General features: G+C 33.1%; 1 protein-coding gene across 1 annotated transcript in view; it reads left to right on the plus strand.

Annotated features, from left to right (window-relative positions):
* Positions 1 to 22,963, plus strand: part of HFM1 (helicase for meiosis 1) — a gene marked incomplete at its 5' end in the record, with an annotated part of 38,615 nt that overhangs the window by 14,962 nt on the left and 690 nt on the right. The window contains 23 exon segments of the mRNA XM_082484053.1: positions 1,063 to 1,208; positions 2,699 to 2,793; positions 3,589 to 3,722; positions 4,652 to 4,699; positions 7,472 to 7,552; positions 8,194 to 8,285; positions 9,151 to 9,257; positions 9,349 to 9,396; positions 9,611 to 9,708; positions 9,795 to 9,926; positions 12,788 to 12,873; positions 13,866 to 13,949; positions 14,990 to 15,147; positions 15,854 to 15,957; positions 17,458 to 17,613; positions 18,042 to 18,137; positions 18,531 to 18,649; positions 19,458 to 19,540; positions 19,704 to 19,807; positions 21,302 to 21,400; positions 21,842 to 21,929; positions 22,195 to 22,300; positions 22,703 to 22,860. Of these exon segments, the coding sequence (XP_082340179.1) occupies positions 1,063 to 1,208; positions 2,699 to 2,793; positions 3,589 to 3,722; positions 4,652 to 4,699; positions 7,472 to 7,552; positions 8,194 to 8,285; positions 9,151 to 9,257; positions 9,349 to 9,396; positions 9,611 to 9,708; positions 9,795 to 9,926; positions 12,788 to 12,873; positions 13,866 to 13,949; positions 14,990 to 15,147; positions 15,854 to 15,957; positions 17,458 to 17,613; positions 18,042 to 18,137; positions 18,531 to 18,649; positions 19,458 to 19,540; positions 19,704 to 19,807; positions 21,302 to 21,400; positions 21,842 to 21,929; positions 22,195 to 22,300; positions 22,703 to 22,860 (2,422 nt within the window).

Consider the following 22,963-nt stretch of genomic DNA (forward strand, 5'->3'; position numbering starts at 1 on the left):
GAAACTGAAAGAGTGAGGGGTGTATTCCACTTATATGTCTGTGAGCACAATGCGTGGTAGGGTTTTAACACACCTTTCACAGATACTGCAAAGAGGAAAAATTCTTTGGTCTTGAAGCAGTGTACATTACTCACTGTGTGTGTATACGTATATATATCCACACACATACATGGACAGAAGCTCTGACTGCGCTGGTAAGTAACCTTTCTTCGCAATGTGACAAATTTCCCACTTTGCATACCATAACAATATGAAAAAGAGTAATATTATCACAAGATGGTGTGATTATGCCTTCAGTTTATATTATATTCTTCTTTCCTGATTCACCTATAATTTCTAATTTTATTTCCCCATTCATTTCAAAAAAGAATTGGACAATTAATTCTTTGTTTTCATAGTGGAATAGTTATATCAGTTGGCCTGTATAGCTGACTTTGTGTTCAATTACGGCCACCCCATATATTCGTTAGAGCAAGTGAATTAGAAAACATGAGTGTGCGATAATTTGCCACAAACTTGACTGGTGTTTTCCGTGTGAGAGTATATATTGGTAAAGTACTGTGATGGTATTGGTGATGGTTCTGGTTTGGTACCATAGATATAAACAATGCTAATGACTGATGAATTGAAAAAAAAACAGGTCTTAAAGATATTGATCACTACAAAGCAAGGTGAAGTCATGGCCATATTGAAATATCTATCCATGAAGAAATATAAATAATGTTTCTTCAGAGAGTGTGTGTGTTACATTGAAGACGTATTGGATTCTGGCTTATCTCTAAATGTTGAGAAATGTTTAAATAAAAATATCTGTGATGTAATTTGTTAAAAGAATACTTGATAATAAATGAATGATGATGATCAGATACACAGAAATTGTTATGCAAATACATGTCTGTAATCTACATCTAATTTTTTGTGGTGCAGAACACACACAGACTTTACTAGAAAATAGGAGCTTTTAAGAATGAAGAATTAGTCACTTATTTGCTACTTGTTTAATGTCTGCCAGACATTTCAATGGTGTTCATCTTGCAATCAATATACTTTAATTTGATGTAGTTACTACTAGCACCTTAGCTATGGGAGTCAATCTACCTGCACATCTGGTGGTTATAAAGTCCACAATGCACTATGTTGGAGGAGTGTTCCAAGAGTACAGTGAAACTGATATTCTGCAAATGATTGGGAGAGCAGGAAGGCCTCAAGTAAGTTTAATGCTATATTATATTGATGCTATCTAAAGGCAGATCAGTAGAAACTATTCCTGGCAAAGAAACTACAATGCCAACAATTTCACTGCAGCACTTGGTTATTAAAGGTTTGTTATTGATAGTTAAATTACTATGGGTAACTTCTTAATTGAGAAAGAAATCTGTTTGCTTTTGTACTGTCCTCTAAAAAAGTACTCCTTCACCTTGCTGTGGAAAAAGATCTAAAGATTACATTTGGGTTACATAACGAATGGGGATTAGAGAAAAAGTATGAAGCTGGCACGCAATTTATAAAATGCATGATAAAAATTCTGGAATGTTGAGTATTACAGAGAGCAATGTGCTTTTGTTCTTATAACATCGGAACAAGAAAACATCTAATTAAGTTAGAAGTTAGAAGGGGAGGGTCAGAAACACTGCCTTCAGAAAGCTATAATTCATTTTGCTTCCACAAGAGGTTGCTGATGCCAAGAATGCTACGTTTTAGAAAAGGTTTACACATTGCCTTAGTTGTAAAAAATGGGGGGGGAGGGGAGATATTTAAAAATGGTTATTTTAATTATACCTCTTTAAAGTCTCAGAATCATTTATGTTAAATCTTACACTTTTAAGTCTATTAATTTTTAGAAATACATATAAAGCCTAATACAGGAGATAGCTTACCCCACATCTGTCTGCAGAGGCTGCTTATATTAATCACTGTGGTATGTTGTGTACATGACAGTATTTTATCTGGATCTAAGATCTAAACTACTGTGGAAATTCTGATACTCATAGCTTTCTTAACTGATTGTTGGTTGTTGTTTTTTTTTTTTTTGCTAGAGATTGTAATTCAGTAAGATTTTTAAAGTTGTGACTCACAATCCTAAACCACTTTAACTTACTGAGTCAAGACCTGAAATATTTACCAAGATCTGCCTTTCAGTATTACATACACTAATCTGATCTAAAAATGCAAAAGTCAGGAAAATTCTTGTGCAAAAACCAACAAATCAGTCTAACAGTATTTTTTCCATTCCAAAACAAAATAATCCAAGTGAGATGGCTTGAGAGTAGATGATAAAGATTATAAAAAATTACTATAAAAGGCTAGACTGTTCATTCAAGACTTTCCAATGTTTGGGGATTACTAATGAGAATTTGTGTCAGTAAATTATTTTTTGTGGTTGTGGTTAGGAATCCTTTCCTTAGCTGTGAACTGTTACTGAACTCGTTACGTTTGTGTTTTTTCTGACATGACTCTTAAATGTACATCAGCACATATAGGCTGGTGTGCCAACCTGCCTGCCAGCAGTGGCTGGAATCCCAAGTCCTGCTTGTCCAAATGAGTTAGAGAGGCCTTGGCATTCAACAGCCATTTCAACACTGATTTTAAGAAAAAAGTTTTAATCGTTTCAGCACACGTATGATGCATACTCAACTGAATTTCTTTTGCTAAGAGCTACAGCTAGAGAGCAGTTTTTGTTCGTGCTTTTATTTTTCAGTTTGACACTACAGCTACAGCAGTTATTATGACTCGTTGGAGTACAAGGGAGAAGTATATACAGATGTTAAATGGTGCTGATATAATAGAGAGCAGGTAACTAAGTATTTTTTTATAAGACTATATAGGTGGTAGCAGTGTTTCATAGTTTCTACAGAACATGTTTTTTCAGGTGGGCTTTGGGGTGTTATTTTGGTCTATTTAGAAGAAATTTAGGACAATTTTAAGGAAAATCAAATCAAGCTATGCAGAAGTTAACAGACTCTGTTCTATCAGCTAAAAGCATCTTTAGAAGATCTTAAACTTAACAAAAAATAAAATAGTTGTAGATTCCTGCTAGAAAACTGAAGAAACTGCAATAGTGCATATTGCAAAACCAAAAAGCAACAACTGAACCCAGATCATGTCTCTGAACTTTTAGTTGATAGAGTCTAGAAAATACCAGACAACAGAATTCACTTGATTTGAAGAGAATATCAAGAGAAATAGGTAGGAAAGTTGAAGACATTAAAGGGTAAAATAGGAAATTTTGGTCATGTAATTGTATTAAGGTTTAATTTTTCTGATATCAACACTGTGCTGTAATTTTTAAGTGTGTATAACTTTGCTAAATAATTGTGAAACTTCACAGTTGACAGAGTGTTTTTATTTTTGCTTGCTGGACATTAAGCCATAATAAACAAAGTACATTATTGGTTATTTACATCCTCTTTATTGTTTTCTATTGATTTCACTGATTAAAGTGAACAGTTGACAAAAAAAATAAAAAAAACCAAACAAAACACAATTGGTGTTTGTTTTGTTTGGGATTTTTTTTCCCCAAAAAATAGTTTTAGCATGTTTTTACTACTAACTGGTAAATGTACTTACTTTTTTTTTTTTTTTTGCTAGCTTGCACAGGCATCTTGTCGAGCACTTAAATGCAGAAATAGTGCTACATACTGTCACAGATGTTACTGTAGCTTTGGAATGGATACGATCAACGTTCTTGTACATTAGAGCCTTAAAAAATCCAACTCATTATGGTTTGTTGGGGTTTTTTTAATTGAGCTAAATTATGACACTAGGATGTGTTAGATCTGTATTATGTGTTTCTTTCTTTTTCACATGGACTATTATTTCATAAGGAGTTGAAAACAAAATGTGTAATATGGCCTGTAACATTTTTAGGAACAATAGTTTCAGTTACTTTAATATAAGTAATAGGGGTTTCAGCATGGTATAACATTTAAAAACTACGAAGGCGGCATTTATAGCTTCATAATGATCTGTTTCTTTTGATCTTAATACACTGGACCATGTATTAATGCAGTATCAGGCCATAATGTACTTTTCAGTGTTGAGTATGTAATCCTCTGCTGAGAAAAAAAATTGTCTAATATTTCATAGTTTTTCTAAAACAAAATTTCAATAATTTTAATGCTGGTGTCTTCAATTTGTCTTGTCCAGGGCAGCCTCTTGGTCCCCAGCCCTGCCCGCATCTTTTTTTTTTTTTCCTGGCCACTTGCTCTACACCTGATTAGGAAGTCATTGGGCACTTGCTAGAGACAAATTTTTTTAAGGATTTATAGATGGGACTGGAACATAGTGCATCTGGTACTTGAATGGATATTACCATTTAGGTGGCTTCCTGTATCCTAAAATAGGAATACTCTATGTGTGAAGTTGCTTACTGGTGTTTCTGCAACTTTTAGGACTCTGATATGTTACGTAGGGGAATATCTGCACCTTGTACCTTTGCACATCTGTTCCGATAGCCACATATTGGTACTCAGATACTTGAACTATGTAAGGCTTTTGACTTGTTCCCAGTATGATAAATATTTACCAATGTTTCACTTTGGGGTATTTGTCTGGCTCCCAAAAATCAGCAAATCAGTTTTGATGGTTAATGATATTAAGAAGGAATTATATCATTGTATTACGTTAAAAAGCCTTTTGTCTTTTCATGAAGGTTTTTCATCTGGATTGGATAAAATTGGAATTGAAGCAAAATTACAAGGTAAGTGGCTGTTTATTATACATCTCCATTAATTTCAATAGATCCATTCACAGAACAAGTGTAATTTACTATGTTGTGCTATTGGTTTTATTTAATTATTAATACTTTTGAAACACTACATTTTGACTGGTGGAAAAGTTTTTCTTGTATAGAGGAAAAATATCAAATGCCTTTACCTACCTCATCTCCATATATATACTCAGAAATACAAAGCAGAGCACTTTAATTTTGATTGCTTGTCATTCTTCCTTATTTTCCTTTGATTGATCTCATTTGCTTTAATTAATTTCTGTTACTATACTTTCAAAAAAGCCCCTTTCAGAAATTGTCATCTTCCCTTTATCATAAATTTAGCTGTGAAAACAAAGGATGTAAAATGTAAACATCTTCACCTTGTTCAGAAACAAATTAAAAATCGCATGATTATAGCATGTTAGGCAGCAATAATAAAGAGCAGGTGGAGAGAGAGAACACATTATATTTTATGATAGATATTTTTGCATTGGTCATTCAAAAATGCATAAATAATGTGAAAACGGAACTCCAGAGTGTGGCAGATCTTGTCCAGTCATGGACTCAGTGAATTGGGGGATAGGGGCAAATCTTAAAATCCTTGGTTTTGTACAGGTAAGTCACAGTACTCGTATTGTATAGATTTGCTATTCCGACATCTGGACTGGTATGATCTGAGAATTCCACTCTCTGACCATGACATTTTGCATTGGAGATGTACGTTCTAGTGTATTATCTGCTTGTTACCTGGAATTTGGCCCTTATGGACTGAATTACTCATTTTGCTCAGGGGCATCAAGGGAAGACTTGCAGTCTTTCGAAGATTTCTGTGCATTAAGCATTCCATAGAATACGAGTAATATCTCAGATATATGGATTCAGTAGATCCTGTTGAGAATTATTTTGCTATTTTAATTCCAAATTTAGTGTTAAAATTTTCATATGAATAGCAAATGCATAATAGCAAAGTACTAAGAGAATCCAAATACATAATGAAGAAATTCCATTTGCGTTTCAAGTGAGCAGTAATGTGAGAATGAGGCATGCAACTTTAGAGATACAAAAAAAAAAAGGCAGCACCATATTTTTCTTGTGATACTGTAGAAATTACTGGAAGACTACGTTTAAGAGGCTTTTTTTGCTAAGACTTGAATAAAACCCATTTATTGATTTTACTTTATTTTTTTAAATACTGCTTTTTAGTTATTTACAGTTCCATCAGAAAACATACAGCTGACTAAATAGTTTGGAAATCAGTGCCTGTCATCTTTAAATATGGAAATAGCATACAACAATATTTATTTATTTTAATGTAAGTTTTCTAGTTAATCCAAAATAACTATATTAATAACAGACTACTTGCTAAGATTGTAAATGGAGTTCCGCAAATCTAAAAATGCAGCTTTCTCTCTTTAGTGAAAGTCCTCATGTCCATCATAATTCTGTATATTTGTATACTAAACCATTCAAAACTTAAATATCTGGAGGGGGGCCTAGTACATGAGAACATAGACTGACATACGCCCTGAAATTTGTAGAGCCAATACTTGGACTCCACTTATACATTTATTAAATTTTACACGATTGTGTAGAAAATATGTGATTGATGTTGGGCTTGGTGGACCTATGCTGAGGCTGTTTATTGTGTAAGAGTTTCAAAGGCATGTCTCCAGGAATGCACTTAGTATATGCACTACTGCTTGAAGTCTCCAAATACAAGAGACTGACTGTGACTTGCAGATAGGAAAAGAAAAAAGGAGTACTTATCTGTACGAAAAGTTACCTAGTTCATATGCTTTTTCGGTTGTTTTCTACCTTTTCCTGTCTTTTAGATCAGGACATTTCTTTTTTTGGAATGTAAGTTGAAAGGAATGGGGGAATGAAGCATGTTACTACCTAAAATAAGCCTTTATGGGAGAAGGTGTGGTTTGAAATCACCTCTGCAGATAGTGCTAGGGTAGAAGGCTTCACTTACAAATGCTTTTTAGGTGGGGATTATATTTCCTTGAAGTGCTCTGATCTTAAAAACGACCTTATCTTAAAGTTCTTACAGAAACTAACTCCTTTTCCCAGCACACATGAAATGGTTTTTAGTAATGTCTATAGCTATTTATATTTTCATACATTTCATGTGCAATGTGAATGATTTCTGATTGATGGGAACTATCACTTTGAGTGCTTTTTCGACTTACTTTTAAATTCTGAACACTGAATTAATGTAATTTTTGCCTTTTAATTACCTTGGTTTTGAAAGCGAGAAGAACAAAACACTTTGTTCATCCTGATGCAGATATCCAACTAAATAGGTTTTGTGAAGTAAATACAAATGCACCTGATACATAATGAAAATTTCTGATGAAGGATTCATAAATACCTGTGGATATTTGAAATTTCAACCATTTAAGTGTTAACACTGTAGCGGAGAACTTTTGCATAAATACTGTGGGCTTTCTGGTCTGGCATTCAGAATTGAATATGGCAGCCTGTGCTCTGTGCATCTAGTATCATTTACTTTGTGTTTTTTGCTTTACTAAAAAAGAGTTGGGCTGTGCTGTATCAAATATCGCGTGAGCTTTCCCCAGGCAGAAGTTAGCCACCAACTTTAGTAGAAGCAGGACCATATTCTAAAACCTTTGCTTGAGTTCATTGGAACTGCTTTGGCATACATTCATTGCAGTTTGATGATGATATTTGTGGTTTGTACATAGGTAAGTTTTTCTGCATGTTCTAAAAATACATATATTTTCAAATTGTTGACAGAACTGTGTTTGAAGAACTTAAATGATTTATCATCTTTTGATTTAATCAGGATGGATGAAGCAAATAATTTCAAACCAACAGGTAACACGTTTTAAAAATAAACTGATTTTCAGAAGTGATCTGAGATAGTAGTGAACTACAAAAGGGTCACAACTATTTTTGTGACCCATTAATACACAATTACATTTGTGTACATTAGTACACAAATATAGTAGATAGTAGAATCTGAGAGATTGTTTGCCTAGAATATATGAGCAAGTTTCTTTAACAAATCATGGAAGTTCATTCTCTTAATGTTGATTCATGAATGGATCTTCTCTTGTTGCTGGAAATTTTGTTGCAGATTAAGAAAAAAATACAGAATATTATCACAGGATAGTTGGATGTAACACAGTGCAATGAAGGACAGGTTTTATCAATAACTGCTCTTCTCTACAGTCCTCTGCTAGAGGTGTCTGGCTTCTTAGCAACCACAGTTCAGAGTCTGGTATTTTAGTGTAAATTCAACTCCATTAGAGAAAACTAACTGGTGTGTGTTTCTTTCTGCATTCTGGTGGGGTCAGTAATATCTGTCAGACAGCTGGGGTCAATAACATAACAAGTCAGTGGTGATAAGTTTCGTAGAACACTGTAATAAGAAAATTAATTCAATTTTGTGACTTAAAAAATACACAAAAAATATGTAGCATATTTATTTTTTAAAGTATATTCTTCTTTTGCAGAGACTGGAAGATTAATGGCGTGGTATTATATTGCATTTGATACAGTCAAACAATTTTTCACAATTAAGGGAACAGAGACTATAAATGAATTGGTAATTTAACTTTTTAAAGACAATTTACATATGTTCAAATTGATTTTAAACAGAGTCAAAGATAAGCAGAAGTTTTCATTTCTTTTAAAGAGCTCAGGATTTGTTTATATAAAGGATAAGGTTTTAGAGAATCCATCTAAATAAATCCATATGGGGCATTTTTGATGCTTTGTACTCAGATCTTTTGATTTCCAAGTCTTTCTCCCCTCATTAACCTTGCTAATGAAGATATAAAATTGCTGAAGCTGTTCTGTTTATGTATTAAACATTGTATTGGTTTGTGATTTAGTAGTTATTTTTTATTGGAAAAAAAATCTGCATGCAGAGCAGACTTTACTTTTAAAGTAATGTTATTGTCTTTCTGTTTTAAGTAATTTTCCTCTGTCAGGTAACAGGTTGTTATGGCTGCTGTTAAGTCACAAAAGATGCTTTGTTTTCAAGCAAATACTATGGTAGAACAGTTTGGCCATGAAAAAATGGAATGCCTGTTCTCCTATGGCTACCTTTGTTATCAAAGTATGGAGAAAGTAAAGGGAAATGCGTAACAGATGTATTATCATCAAATTACTGGTATTTGCCTTGTATGTCATAAAGTGTTAGCGGTGTGGTTGATTTTTGGATAATTTCTAGTGGAATAGTAATGTAAAAACTGACAGAAAAATCTTCCCCTTTTGTTATATAATGGCCTTTATAGGAAGATGAAAGTTGATCAGTATTAGAAAGAACTGAGTGACCATTTTTTCATGGTCATAGTGTTGAGAAAATCAAATTTTTTTAGAAGTGTTCTTAAAAAAAAAAAAAAAAGGTTGGAATAAGTGGTAGAAAAATGGCAAAGAAAAACAATTAAAAAGTTAAATTGTTACAGATTACAATGATCTCCAACTGTGCAGAATTTCTGGATGTCAAGTTAAGAACAAATGAAAAGAAAATACTGAATGCTTTGAATAAAGACAAGGACAAAATAACTATCAGGTATAAAAAAGTAAATACATTGGAAAAGGAAAGTATCTTTTTAACAATAAATAAAATGAATAGCAGAAAATATGTTTAATTTTATGCATAGGTTTCCAATGGAGGGGAAGATAAAAACAAGAGAAATGAAAATAAACTGGTAAATACTATATTGTGTTGTTACTGCTTATTGAAAAGTTGTCATTTTATGGCTGTTGAAGTCCCTGCTTAAATTTGTATCATTTTATGGAGACTCAGATCTTGCATTTCATTGTTTCTATTCTGAATTTTCTTTTGTTTTCCAGTAGAAACTTTTATGTTGTTATACTTCGCTTACAATATGGCTTATGTACCAATACCTATTTTTTTTCCAGTCTTATTCAGGCTCAGCTGGGATGCATTCCTATTCAGGACTTTACTTTGACACAAGATACTGGCAGAATATTTAGAAATGGCTTAAGAGTTACTAGATGTATGGTAAAATTTAACCCTTTTTTGGTACATACAATAATAAGCTATGTTTCATTTTATTAATACAGCTCAATCTTGTTTTTACAGGGTTATCTGACTTTCTGGCATCATGTAAGAACAACTTTTCTGCTTTATTAAACTCTTTGATTTTAGCAAAGTGTTTCAGGTGCAAACTTTGGGAGAATTCACTTCATGTGTCTAAACAATTGGAAAAAATTGGTAGGTACTAGTCAGAAATTGTAAAGGTGCAATCTGATACAGAATCAAAACTCATAATTAGCCTGCTAATTTCTGGAATGTCTGCTTACATAATTAAATGAGTCTCCTAATTACTCATGTGCCACAGTTGAGTACCACAGTTGTCAGCATCGTCTGTCATGATAAAAGTGAAATTAATCAGTTTAGTAATTTTCTTTAGGCTTTCAAAGTATTTCAGAGTTGTTCCTTTTTCTTATTGTTTGTCTCAGTATCTTGGGCATATTCCACATTTGTGTGATTGCGTATCTCTGACTGGGCTATGTCTTCCTTTCCAAACAGCTGTCACTGTAGGTCCTATTACTTAAATGCACAAAAGCCCTTTAATTTGCATTGACATAGATAGGGATCATGAAATAGAAATAAATTTACTGTGCATGAGGTTCTTACACACATGAGGATCGTAAGTTTCTAATAGTCTTCTTCCTATCACTGTGTCGTGTTACTGCATGTATTGGCTGGAAGTACAGACTTGTCATAATTATTTGAAAAGGAATTCAGAAATTTTGGAGTCCTCTGTATTAAAAAAATGTCGTTATACTTGTTTGAAGTAATAGTATACCTTCCTGCTTTGATATCTGGTCTTATCATACCTTCATGGTTTCAGAATTAACTGTAATGTTCTCTGTATTTCTTCTTTAAAGATATATCTACACTGTACAGAACACTATAGTACAGAGACCTGCAACTTAGAGACTAGCTAAGCAGAAGATCCCTGTGGTGCAGTACATTACAGCCTTGCCAGCTCAAGTGCAGAAGCTGTATCGCTTCATTCATGTGGAATCAAAGCAAGGCACAGGGCTTGTTAGCTTGTGCACAGCACAGTACATTGTGGTGGGAACCCATTTCCACTACTTCTGGATTTGTGCCGATGCGCGCATGGTCATCTGAGGAGTCTGCCTCATGTTCAGCAACATTTCTAGGGTTTTGGATAAGTGGAATAAACATGGCATTTGCAGAGTAGACAAATCCTTTCCTGTACACTGTATTCAATAGAATAAATTCAGTTTCAGTTTTGTAATAATAGAAGTGCTATATATACACATCTCTGTCCTGTTTTCCTTTTTCTTTTTCTTTTTTTTATTTTTTCCTATGCTCTCATTGTTCTTGCAGCATATGTTACAAAGAATTGCTAACTTTCACAGTTCCATTTGTTCTGCTCAGAGGCTTCTTTTGAACCATCTGCTGACAGTTCACTCTCTTTTCCTGAATCAAATATTGAATTGATGCCTATGTTATGATGTCTGATTCTTGACCTCTGTCATGCTATGGCAGCTAAGCCTATTCTTTGTCTTTGTGAAGTGAATTTTTTGACCTCACAGTAATTTACTGATACCATGTAACATATTCAGAAATACCTAATTTTTAAACTCTTATCTCAGAATGCTAATTTTTGTATTTTAAAAAAGCCTTAGTAATCAATATTTCCTTTGTAAGAGTAACTGTTCTTTAACTGACATTTGGCCTTACTGAGACTGAGGACTCAGTTGAATTCTTGCTGCATTTCTACAACTATCTCAATTTGTTACTCTTGTCCAATAATGATGCCCCCTTTTGTTGCTGTATGAGATGCTTGATTTCTGTTTGCTTGTTCTGACAGACAGGATAATGATCAGTTACCATCCAGGATTTTATCACCTTTACTAGTTCAGTTTGATATCCACCTCAATTTTTTTCTTGCTCAGAAATAAAGACAGGCAAAGTCTTACTTTTATCTCTTATTTTCTTCACTGGTGGAAACCCTTCTGATTTTAGGAATTATGACAAAAGAACTAGTCTTCAGCTTCACTTACAAAGAAACAAGGCAACTGCTCTGACTGAAGTAGATGCAGAGCTTTTGCAGAAGAGAGGGGAAATGGTAGAACATGATTTCCCTAAGTCAGACCCAAAAGGTGTTCGAATATATGTGAAAGGATGAAAGATCTTCTCTGTCTCAAAATCATTAAATTCTTGAGTTGAAATGAGTCTTTTCTTATAAGACTGCTGTAACATCTTCTAAGAAGCAACCTAAGAGTCTCTTGAGAGGTTTCCCAATTAATTTTCAGTTCTTTTACTGATTCTACAGAATTACATATGTGGATTCCACATACTCATTCTAAAGATTTGGTACAATCTTTTATCTGAAATTATTGCAGTTATTGTAGTAGACTGTAGTTCCAAATAAGGGAAATGCCTTTTCATATGCTGTGATGACTCTAAATCTCACTGGAAGAGTGAAAGAACTGGGAATCACAAAGAAGAATAAGATTGCATGTGGAATTCTCTGCCAGTCTGCTTTTCTGGCAGATAAAGCCATAGGAAAATGTGTTGCTAAATCTGCAAAGATTGTGGTGCAAAATATTTATTATAATTTTTAAGTTAATTTTATTTCATCATTCATTTGCTCAAAAACATTGAGATCCTTGTGACTTTAACATAGGTAAATAATTCCTTGGATGGGGAAAAAAAATCTGAGACAAAGAATGCTGCGTGACATGCTTTTCTCATCATATACATGCAGAACACGTTTTCTGACTCCTGTAGAAAATAATCTAAAATCTCTTTTTTTCTTAAAAATGTAACTAAAAATTGTCAGTATTGAAATGTTGTTTTAATGTTTGATTTCTATTGCATTTCTTTTTACTAATGGATAAGAGAAATTAAATAATACTAAAATACTTATCAACTTGAAAAGCGATATAGTGATTTGCTAGGCAAAAAGCTGGGACAAACATACTACAAAATAATTTCTGCTTTGGTTTTACCTGCTATAATGCAGTTGTTGAGAATAATTTGAGATGATTAGTGATTGTCATTTAACAGCACAAAACTTAAATTTTTCACAGGTTTATCACTGTCAAATGCTATGGTAAATGCTGGGCTGACATCATTTAAAAAAATAGAAGACACAAATGCAAGGGAACTTGAACTGGTAATGTATTATCTTGTACACAGATAAATATGATAAGGAAATTACTGTGTATTAATACTGTTACTAGAAAAAGCAGTATGGTTAATATATCTGCTATATGATTGTCAACAAAATTGAGTATTTTAAGTGGTTTATTCATTTATACTATTGAATTTTTAAAAAAATGTGGCTACTGCTCTTTTTCTTTGAAAACGTGTATGATGGTTTGTTTGAGCAAATTTAATGCGGATGATTTAACTGATTTGGCTGGTTTTGGAAAGCACTTCCTTAAATATGTAGCATTTCAACATTAACATGTTTTGAAACAAAGGATAATATGCATTTCCCTTTTAGGAGTGTTAGAAAAAAAAATAAAAGGGAATATCTATTTACAATTTCTCTTAATGTGTGTAAATTATGAGAATCCTGAATTACTATTACTGCTAATTTTAGTTCAAGGTAGTTACAGAATAAAACTCTTCTGAATCATCTATAAAGCACTTCTTATTTTAGGGAAGTTAGATTTTACCCCAGGACAAGTTTTTTGGCTCTTAGATTCTTTTCTTGAAGATACTGTTTTTCCAGTATTCTGGAAGATAGAATGTATTTCCTTTAGAAATCGATCTTACTCAGGTTTTTCTGGTTTGGCTTTAGGAATTTGATTTCTCTTTTCTGCCCCTTTTTGCAGTTATCCTGTTACTTGTTTTGTTTTGACTAAAGCTCAGGCAACATACAAGAATCATCTCATGATCATACCTGAGTAGTCAGGTTTTGGGGTCACTAGCTAGTTCACTGGTTGTTACTTGAACAGAAGCGGTAGCAACTTGAAAAAGTATTGGAATTTTCTTTTGGTTATGTTGCTATTCTGGGGATCACTGACAATAGAGAACCAGCAGTGATAAGGGCTTTTGTTGATAGCATAATTACTCTGGTGACTTTGATTCTTTGGGTTTACATTCTGTTGGCGTCTCTGATCAGCTGAATGTATCAGAAATGAAATTGAATCTTTGCAGATTTTAAACAGACATCCTCCTTTTGGAAACCAGATAAAAGAATCTGTTTTGCACCTTCCAAAATATGAACTTGACATTGAACAGGTAAATGCTTTTCTGTTTATTTCAGGGTATTGTGCTGATGTTATTAAATGAAAGAGCAAATACTGACTCAAAGAAATTTTGAGCCTTCGCTGATAGAAGATCACAGAATATTGTGGCCTCCTTCCACTTTAGCATGTGTAATCGAACTATTCCAAGGAGAGCCTTGCAATAGACATTCCCTATAATACATTGACACCCCACCTCCCCCGTTAATAGCATTTTATGTTACAGATGCAAACCAGTATATTCCATATTCTAGTCTGAGAGGTCTCTTCTGTTTTGAATATAAACAAACCCTAGAGACAGAAAAACATCCATATAAAACATAGGGAAGAAGCATTAACTCATGTTTATTTTCTATGCCACACCTAGGAATATAGAGAAACAGTAAATTATTACATCAACCTAGCTGGTGCCCTCTCAAAGGAAAGGTGCAATTCCATGTGCAATCAAGAGCTTTGAGATTCTGATATGTGTTTTGTCTTTAAACAGGTCACATAGCCACTTTACGTTTCTGAAATGCAAAATTTGAAAAAAAGCCTTGAAGTGTCTTGTGAAATTGGTACAAATGAAGACTCTTTTGAAGTTAAAAAAATCAATAAATGCCTGAAACACTGTTGTTACGATCAGTTATATTTTAATTTTTCATTTGATATAATACCATATGAGTACCTCTAAAGTTATTCTCAGAAGAAAGATTTAACAATTATGAATATCTTATAGAGGACCTTTGAGATGGTAAAATATACCTAGTTTTCTTCTTGCGTCTTTCTCTTTACATTGGATAGAGGAGAATTTTTCAGGGGCTTAATGTAGACTGTATTTTATTCTCAACACTTAATCAAATTTAGGATATTCAGCTATGAGCAAGTTAGTACTGTATAATAGTGTCTCAGATCAACAAATAAAAATTGTACCGCTAATTTAAAGTGCTTGAATTGAGCTTTTGTGCTTGTATCAACAGTTAAAAATTTATGGAAGGGCATATATTTTACTTTGCATATTTTAGCAGTTATGTCTTCTATATCATTTTTTCCTAGCTTCCAAAATACAGTGATACATTGGCTGAAATCTTAGTAACCATCAAAATAACAAACTATGAGCAGCTACAGACAAAGAGAACAGCACCAGACTTTCACTATGTTACACTGGTCATAGGAGATGCTGACAACCAAGTCATTTTTAATCAGAAAATTATGTATGTATGATCAGGTTTTTCTGCCTCGCATCTTTTAAGGGTGTGGGCTTTTAATCCTTTCTGTGACTTGCAGTTTTTGCAATACTTTCTGCGGATGCCATATGGTACAAAATTATTCTTTATCCTACAGCATTTTCTAGTCACTGTAATTTTAAATGCTGCACAAGATTCAAAAACCCTAAAAACATACCAGTGTGTTTTTCAGTATAGAGTGTATGTGTAAATATCTGTACAACACTGGTGTCATATTATGGAAGTCATAATAATTCCCACATAAATATAAAACAAGTAAAATACCTATTAAAAAGATACATTCTCAAGTTGTTACTTATTACCTATATTTCTTTAATTATGTCATGTTGTCAAAGTTGTTTTTCACTCAGAGATGGAATTAAATTCTCCAGTTGGCTAAGATATGCTTGGAGCAAATGAGAAAAGAGAAGCAAAATCTTTTCCAACTGCGTGACTTTCACATGAGTTCTGCCCAAAGTCTGGCACTTTTGCAGAACTGAAACAGATCTGCAGGATCCTGGCTCTCTTATGGCCATAAATTATATATTATCGGAGGGTTGTTCTTATGCCACTTATCAAGCAAAATCCAAGAACTAAAACCAAATAAAGGCTCTTTCACTTGGTTACAGATGCCACAGTATACAGTCCTGTTTTCATTGTCCGTGTGTAATAGAAGTTTACCAATACATTGCAGGGATTCTGTGCTGCTGAAAACTGGAAATTGGATGAAGAAAATTGAAGTAAACAGAGCTCTTAAATCAGAAGACATTAGTATAAATTTAATTAGTTCTGATTATGGTAGGTTTATTGGTATGCTTTTAAGCCAAAAACAACTGCATAAGAATTTTGAATAAATTACTAAAACACTTTATATCAAGCCAAAAATATAATAAAATGGACTGATCTGGAAACAAAATTCTATTACACGTTTTTTACTGGGTTGAGTATTACCTAACAGTCCAAATTACGTGTCTGTTTTTCATTCATGAACATACTAATGAACTGGGAAATATCAAAACTGTTACTAGGAGATAGTATTTTGCTTTGTTGATATAGATTAGTATTGTCTTTTGCCCTTCACCTTCAGGTTGAATTAACTTTCAGTAGGGATAATGTATCAGCGTGATAGGTTATTTATGCTGGGAAGAGCTGCCTTTGTGAATGGTTAGGTTTTGCATTGTGATAAATAAAGTATTAGATATGGATTCATCTCCACTTCAGTAGCAAGAATTTTCTACAGTAGAAAATTTTGTGTCTTAACATGTGTAGATTTAAACATTGGTACCCTCAGTGTCAATTTCCATAGAATTGGAACTATAGCAGCAGATGAGGAGAGGCAGTGATGACCTTGAAACATAAACTTTGAAATACAATTTAAAAATAGACTGGCTGTATTAAATTCTGACATTGTGCTCCACCTGTAAAGAAGATTGCTGTGTGCTAGATTAACGGAAGTATATTTGGTGCTTCCATGATAAACATTGAATATTGAGACTATTACAATAATCAAGCCTGGAATAATCTGTATTCCTATGACTAAGCCTGTGGCTCAGGAAAAAGGAGGGTTTTCTAACCAAAAAGAGATGAAGAAAAAATTGTGCTTTTATTACTTCTTGGCTATCTACATATTGTAGTGAATTCAGTAAAACTCAATGCCATAGTTAATTTCGCTGAAATTGGTAACAGTAAAGTTAGACTAAAAGCAGGTCTTCCTAGTCTCTACGTATTTTAAAGTCTGCTTCTGTTTCAGACTTGAAGGAAATATCTCATTTTTTAAAAGCCTTTCTGGTTTTCCAGCAGTATTTGCCTAATAAAAGACAAAAATACTGTTTTTACAAATGGTGTCTCTCACAGTCTCATATGAATCTTGGTTTAACTGGAAGCTTTACTAGCATTCAACTTCAAAAGTACTATTTTACACCTGTGCCAATACAGAGCTGCTGATACTCCTGTAACAGACTGTAGTACAATTTTAAAATTAAAATTATATCAGTAGTGCAAAGCCATAGATAAATGTGGTTTTGAAACAATACAGAAAAATTCTGTTAAAGGGACTAATTTTGGTTCTCATCTAGTAACCATGTCTTTAATTCTGAAAATGTTTAGATTTTTTAATCTCAATCATAAAGAATCCATTCATATAATTGTATACTTCTAATGGTACATTGTCTTAACAAATTTCCATGATCTTTTAATAATATTTATACTTTCTTAAACTCTTCAGAAAAATGATGGTAATCAGTAGTTTAGAAATTTTATAGCAATTTTAAATATTTCTGTCTTTTTTTTTTTCCAAAGTTGGCCTTGATATACAGCAAGCATATACAGCCTTTTACTTAACACAGAAAACAGTGGGAAGTAAAGTGGTTACAAGTCAAAAACTGAAAGCCGAGTCTTCACTTGATATGTATTATCGCTCACCACAAAGTCTGCCAGCAGCAAAAGTAGATACAGGTAAACGGTCAGATCACAATATCTGGCTAATACCAAAGTCAAAATAAAATGGAATTTTACTTTCAGTAGAGAGCTAGATCTTTATTTATCCATACTGTTTCTTTCTCAAGTATAATAAAAATACAGTGCTGCTGCTACCACTGCTCAAATACTACAGTGCAATTCTTTGAATTTGAAAGTAAGAAAAATCATGGGTATTTGGTATCTAATATTACTGCTTGAATTTGGGAATGTGATAGTGCCTCTTATTTTCAGTAGCATTGATGAATTACTTTCCGATTATGTTGTTTGAACAGCCCAAAGCTTTGTTGAAAGCAACAAAATTCTATCGACCCAGATTACTTCTACGCCATCTTTTACTGCATGAGTACTCTGTCAACAGTACATATGAAATAAAAAATGAGCATTTCTGTATTGTATTTATCTAGCAGGCAGATCTAAACAAGAGGTTACTTACAAGAAATATGGAAACAGAGAATGCAGCCATCGCTGTAAAAATAAAGATATGTGTGGACATGACTGCTGTGAGTTTCATTAAATCTATTATTTCTGTTACTTTTAGACAACTATGATTTAGAATAGCTTCATTTATACCAATAGCTAAATTAACAGAAGCTATGTAAGTCAGGCCTGAGTTGTTGCTATGATGCAGTCATAAAAGCAATAATGAAAAGCTTTGTCGATAATACTTTTATAGGCGCTAAAATGATTCATAATATTTTTCAGAACATCTAGCATATGATTTAAGAGAAATGTCAAGCTTGTTACACTTTTATATAAATATTGGTGTGTTTAATCTTTTAGGATCTTTTAACAGGCCGTACTAAGCTTAGTGGCAAAATTTCCATTGATCTGGAAGGAATTAGGATTTATCCCTTCTAAAGTAATCTGAAGATTATTTTAATTCCTTTTCTCAGGTAAAACTGGAGTACCTCCAAAGTCTGAGATGAATGGAGATTCAAAGTTTTCTTTGTACCTAGCTGATTTAAGGAACAGGAACTCAATTTCATCTGTACCCCCAGTAAAACGGTTAAAGGTTCAGTTGGATACAGTTAGCCATTGAATGGATTTATTTTAATCTGTTATGTATTTGTATATATTGTTTGCAGAGATAGTTTCATATCTAAATATGAACATTCAAGTTTGTCTTTTCTGTGCGGAATGCAAAAAGCAAGGAAGTACAAAGGTACCAAAGGTGCAGGAATCTTCGAAAGAGGTTCTGGTGCTGTTTGGAACCCTTCCAGTGATCCACTTCTGTGCATGAACTCTGTTTTTACTTTTCTGGCATTAGATTGTGGTGGGTGAGGTACAGAGGTATCTTTGGAAGGTACTGTACTGTGACTTGGTTTTGGCAAAATATGAGCTGGGTGAAAATAAATTATGATGTTTATCAGAGTAATGCTGCTAAAAGATCTTTTTGCATCGACAGGTAGATCCACTTGTTTATGAGAAAACCATGTTAGTTTTTAATCTCTGAAAGATTTCATGACTTATGCTTTCTGCAGCAAGAATGGCATTTGAGATATTGGAGTGTTTTATTTCCCCCTCACAGTTTTGTTTGTTTGTTTGCAATAGAGAATGATTTAGCCTATAGCTAATAGAGATAACAGTTAGTGATAAGCAGTCTGACTTTGCCAGGGTACTTGGATAACTCCACTAGAAGCACGTAGTTCAAATATTTTTAACTGATTACATTAGATAAGCAGACATCAGAAAAATGTTATATATTATCTTTAAAAAGTATGCTAACTGATACAGTATTAATGATGTCATTAAGATTGCTAAAAACCAACAGGTTTCAATATGTTTATGTCTTATCAGTTACAATAATCTACTTTCTTTAGATGCAGATGTTAAATCAAGCTCAAAATGTGGATCTCAAACAATTTGTTTTTACACCTAAATCTTCGTTGACAGCATTGCCAAGGTACTGATTAATATAAGTAACAAAAAAGAAATGTCTTATTTTAGATAGTATGTTAAGTTGTAAAAACTAAAAACTGTTTGCTGAATAAATGATTTTGCAACTTTCTGCAACTGTTTTACTGACGTGTCACTGATTTTTTTTTTATTTTTTTTTTTTTAAATAGGTCTAACAGTAAACAGTCATCTTCATCACCTTCAGTGGACCAGGTAGATAATAGCTTAGGAGTATCTCAGAAACAACTGCACTCCTGGAATTATGGAAAGAGTCGTAAGTTATTGTTAATGCTTGAAATTACAATTTTCACTGTTTTGAATTGAATATACTTGTATACTCAAACTTGCTGAAATCACTACAGCAACAAGTATAGCATTATAGAACACTGAATGTATAGGGCTCTTAATTGGCTTGCTTTCTGGTGTTGGTAGGAATTTCTGATGTATATCTAAGCATCTAAATGTACCTTTCAATATAACAGTAATGACTAAATCAAATGTATGAGGGTCCAAATCTATAAATACTTCCTGAAAGGTATGACTGTAGTGTATTTCCACTGAAGCCAAATACAAGAGGTATTTTACCCCATACCTATACATTTACTTCTTTTCCCTTTCTGCTGGAAGATGTTAGTGAAATACGAGCTTTTGTTTGGTAGTTGACAAAATGTGACCATTCAATAACTGAGTTCATAACTAGTAAAACATCTCTAGCCGGACAAAAATTTCCTCTTTCTGTTTCTTTTGCACTGAAAAGGCCACGGTTGTTTTTATGTTCGGTGTTAAATGATCAGTCTTCATTATCGGTATATAACTATGATGTTCTCCTCACTGCATGCCTTTTGCCACTGTATTCAGTGACAGTAGATTGAATCAGGTGAATCAGGTTTTGATTAATTTGGCTGATAAATAGCAGCTACAATGTTTAGATCATACTCAGACATACAAGAAACACTGTGCTGAAATAAATTGAAACATTTTTTAGTTCATAGTGCCTTAAGTGTTGGCAGCTATAGTGCATAATTTCATTTTTACTTAATATTTTGATGATGAGATTGTAATCCTGTTCTTTTGACACTTCATATTTTCCTGCCATACCAATTTACCTGCTATAGTTGTTACCTAGTCTTAAGGTGGAAGAACTGTTGCATAGCCATATCATCAGTTGCTGGGGGATGGCAGTTAGTGTATGGTATGATTCTGTTAAAAGAACAAAGTCATGGGAAGACAGATGGATATTCCAGCATAGCTATGGTCTATGCTCAAGAACATCTTGAGGCAAATCATACAGGATCAAGGGGACATAGTAGATATTGCTGACTGAAAAACATCTCCGTTGAATAGTAGCAGAAAAGGTAACCTTGGCCGTATTGATTGGGCTGGCTCTATTTTAAAAAATGCACCAAAAATAGTTCAAATGATGTAAGGTATCAGTTAATATGATTTTTACAGGGTTTACAGTATCTTTCCATTCTATAAAAAAAAAAAAAAGTAGATAATTAGGAATATACTGTGAAATTGTAGTAACCTAAACATATAATTTATTTAAAGTCTGTGTGTCTGTGTAATAGATTGAACAACTGGTTGTAAAACATAAGACTTTTTGTTGTAGTTATCCATTATAAATGTATTACAGCTTTTTCTTGGAAACATTCAGTGTTTGTGAGTGAGAATAGCCAAGCTACAATGGCATAAAAAAAAAAAATTGTTCAATAATCTTTAATGCATAACTTGACTGATAGAGATAAAAGCAGATCTTGTTTTTCAGATGCTTTGGATGTGGACTTTGAACTGAGAGAGGATGTTTGGGATGATATTGATGATGAGAAATTAGTACTTGCTAGCAACTTTGCCAGTAAAGAATTAGGTAAGGTTATTTTAACAAAATTATTTGTTTACTACATGTGAATTATTTTACAGGCTATTATTTGAGAATAATTTATTACAATATACAATGAACAGAACTACCTGATTTTTTTTTGGTTAATTGACTTGACTGCCAGGTTTATTACTCCACCTTGAATGTCACCTATATTGAGACAAATCTAATACAAAAGGGAGAGCTGAGAAAGTTGTAACTTAAATTTTTTTTGGATGGCCTGCAACTGTGTATTTGTTAATTTATCTGACTGCGTATGTCTGCTTATCTTTACAGTAGCACAAAACCCACAGAAGAAATATTTCAAGTGTTAAAGACATTTGAGTAATTTTCAAACTATTACTTATCTTATTATGTAAAATATTTACAAGGGGTTTTGGCTGGTTTGTGACTCAGTTTTTAAAACTTTCATTCTTCTCCTTCTGGAAGATGGAAATATCTGTCTTCAAATTCCACATGAGTGTGAACCACTTTGCCAGTATACAAGAAGCAAAGCCACAAATGACATTTCAAAAGAGTAAGCATTATGTAATTTATTACTATCTTATTCAGTTAAAAATATTGTCTGTATTTCACATATATCTGTGTAATTAAATGTATAGAAGGTTGTTCACTCCTAAAAGTGAGTGAAATTTCAACTTCTAAAAGGTTTGAATTGTTGAATGATTTTGATATTTTTTTTTATTTGTGTGGAGGGAAATAAGTAGAAAATCCTGAACTGAAAAGTAAATAATTTTGCACTTCTGTAAAAATACTTAAATTATTCAACTTGATATTTTCAGTTCATGCACATTACAAGATGAAACTGGTATTCAGAACTCAGATTTTTCTGCAGTTAATAGTACATCAAAAGTGAATCTATCTGTACAGAGTGGAAATATGAATATGGTGAGTAAAAATATTTTGATAACAAAATTTTATATAATTAGAGTATTTCATGTGTAGATATATTTACCATATCTGACTTATGAATCAGTTTGGACATACTGAATTTCTGAACTTTTCTGTGTTGTCCAAACATGTGTGCGTCCTGCGTGCAGGGTGATATTCATGATACAAAGAACTAGGGTTTGAATTCACTTTATATAGCATGACTTCAAAAATACTTACTCAATTTGATTGTGATTCTGCAAGTCATTCAAGTATATAATTATATTTATCATGTGCTTGGTCCTTTTCAAATACCATAGTATCAATATAAATATCTGTACTACATACTACAACAATCTGGCAGCTTCTCTTTTGCTTAGTTAATTTAACCATATACACTTTTCAACATTTACATTGCAGTTCAGTTTCCAAGAAAAAGAGCGTTCAGATCCTTCACAAGAGCTGAAAGACATGCAGTGTTCTTCGATCTCAAAAATAATCTCAGACTCTTCTAAATTCACTAGGAAAGACGATTTTTTTATTTTCACAAAAGAACAGGAAAAAGAAGTGGATCCCAGGTAATAAAAAGTAGTGCATGTTTTTATGTTGCCTCAGTGTTCCAGTGCTTAGGTCTCCATGGAACACAGACCTTTAGGCGATGTGTTACTTTATAACATTCAC

Source organism: Vanellus vanellus, assembly GCF_965231255.1.
Source record: "Vanellus vanellus genome assembly, chromosome: 5".
Taxonomy (NCBI): domain Eukaryota; kingdom Metazoa; phylum Chordata; class Aves; order Charadriiformes; family Charadriidae; genus Vanellus; species Vanellus vanellus.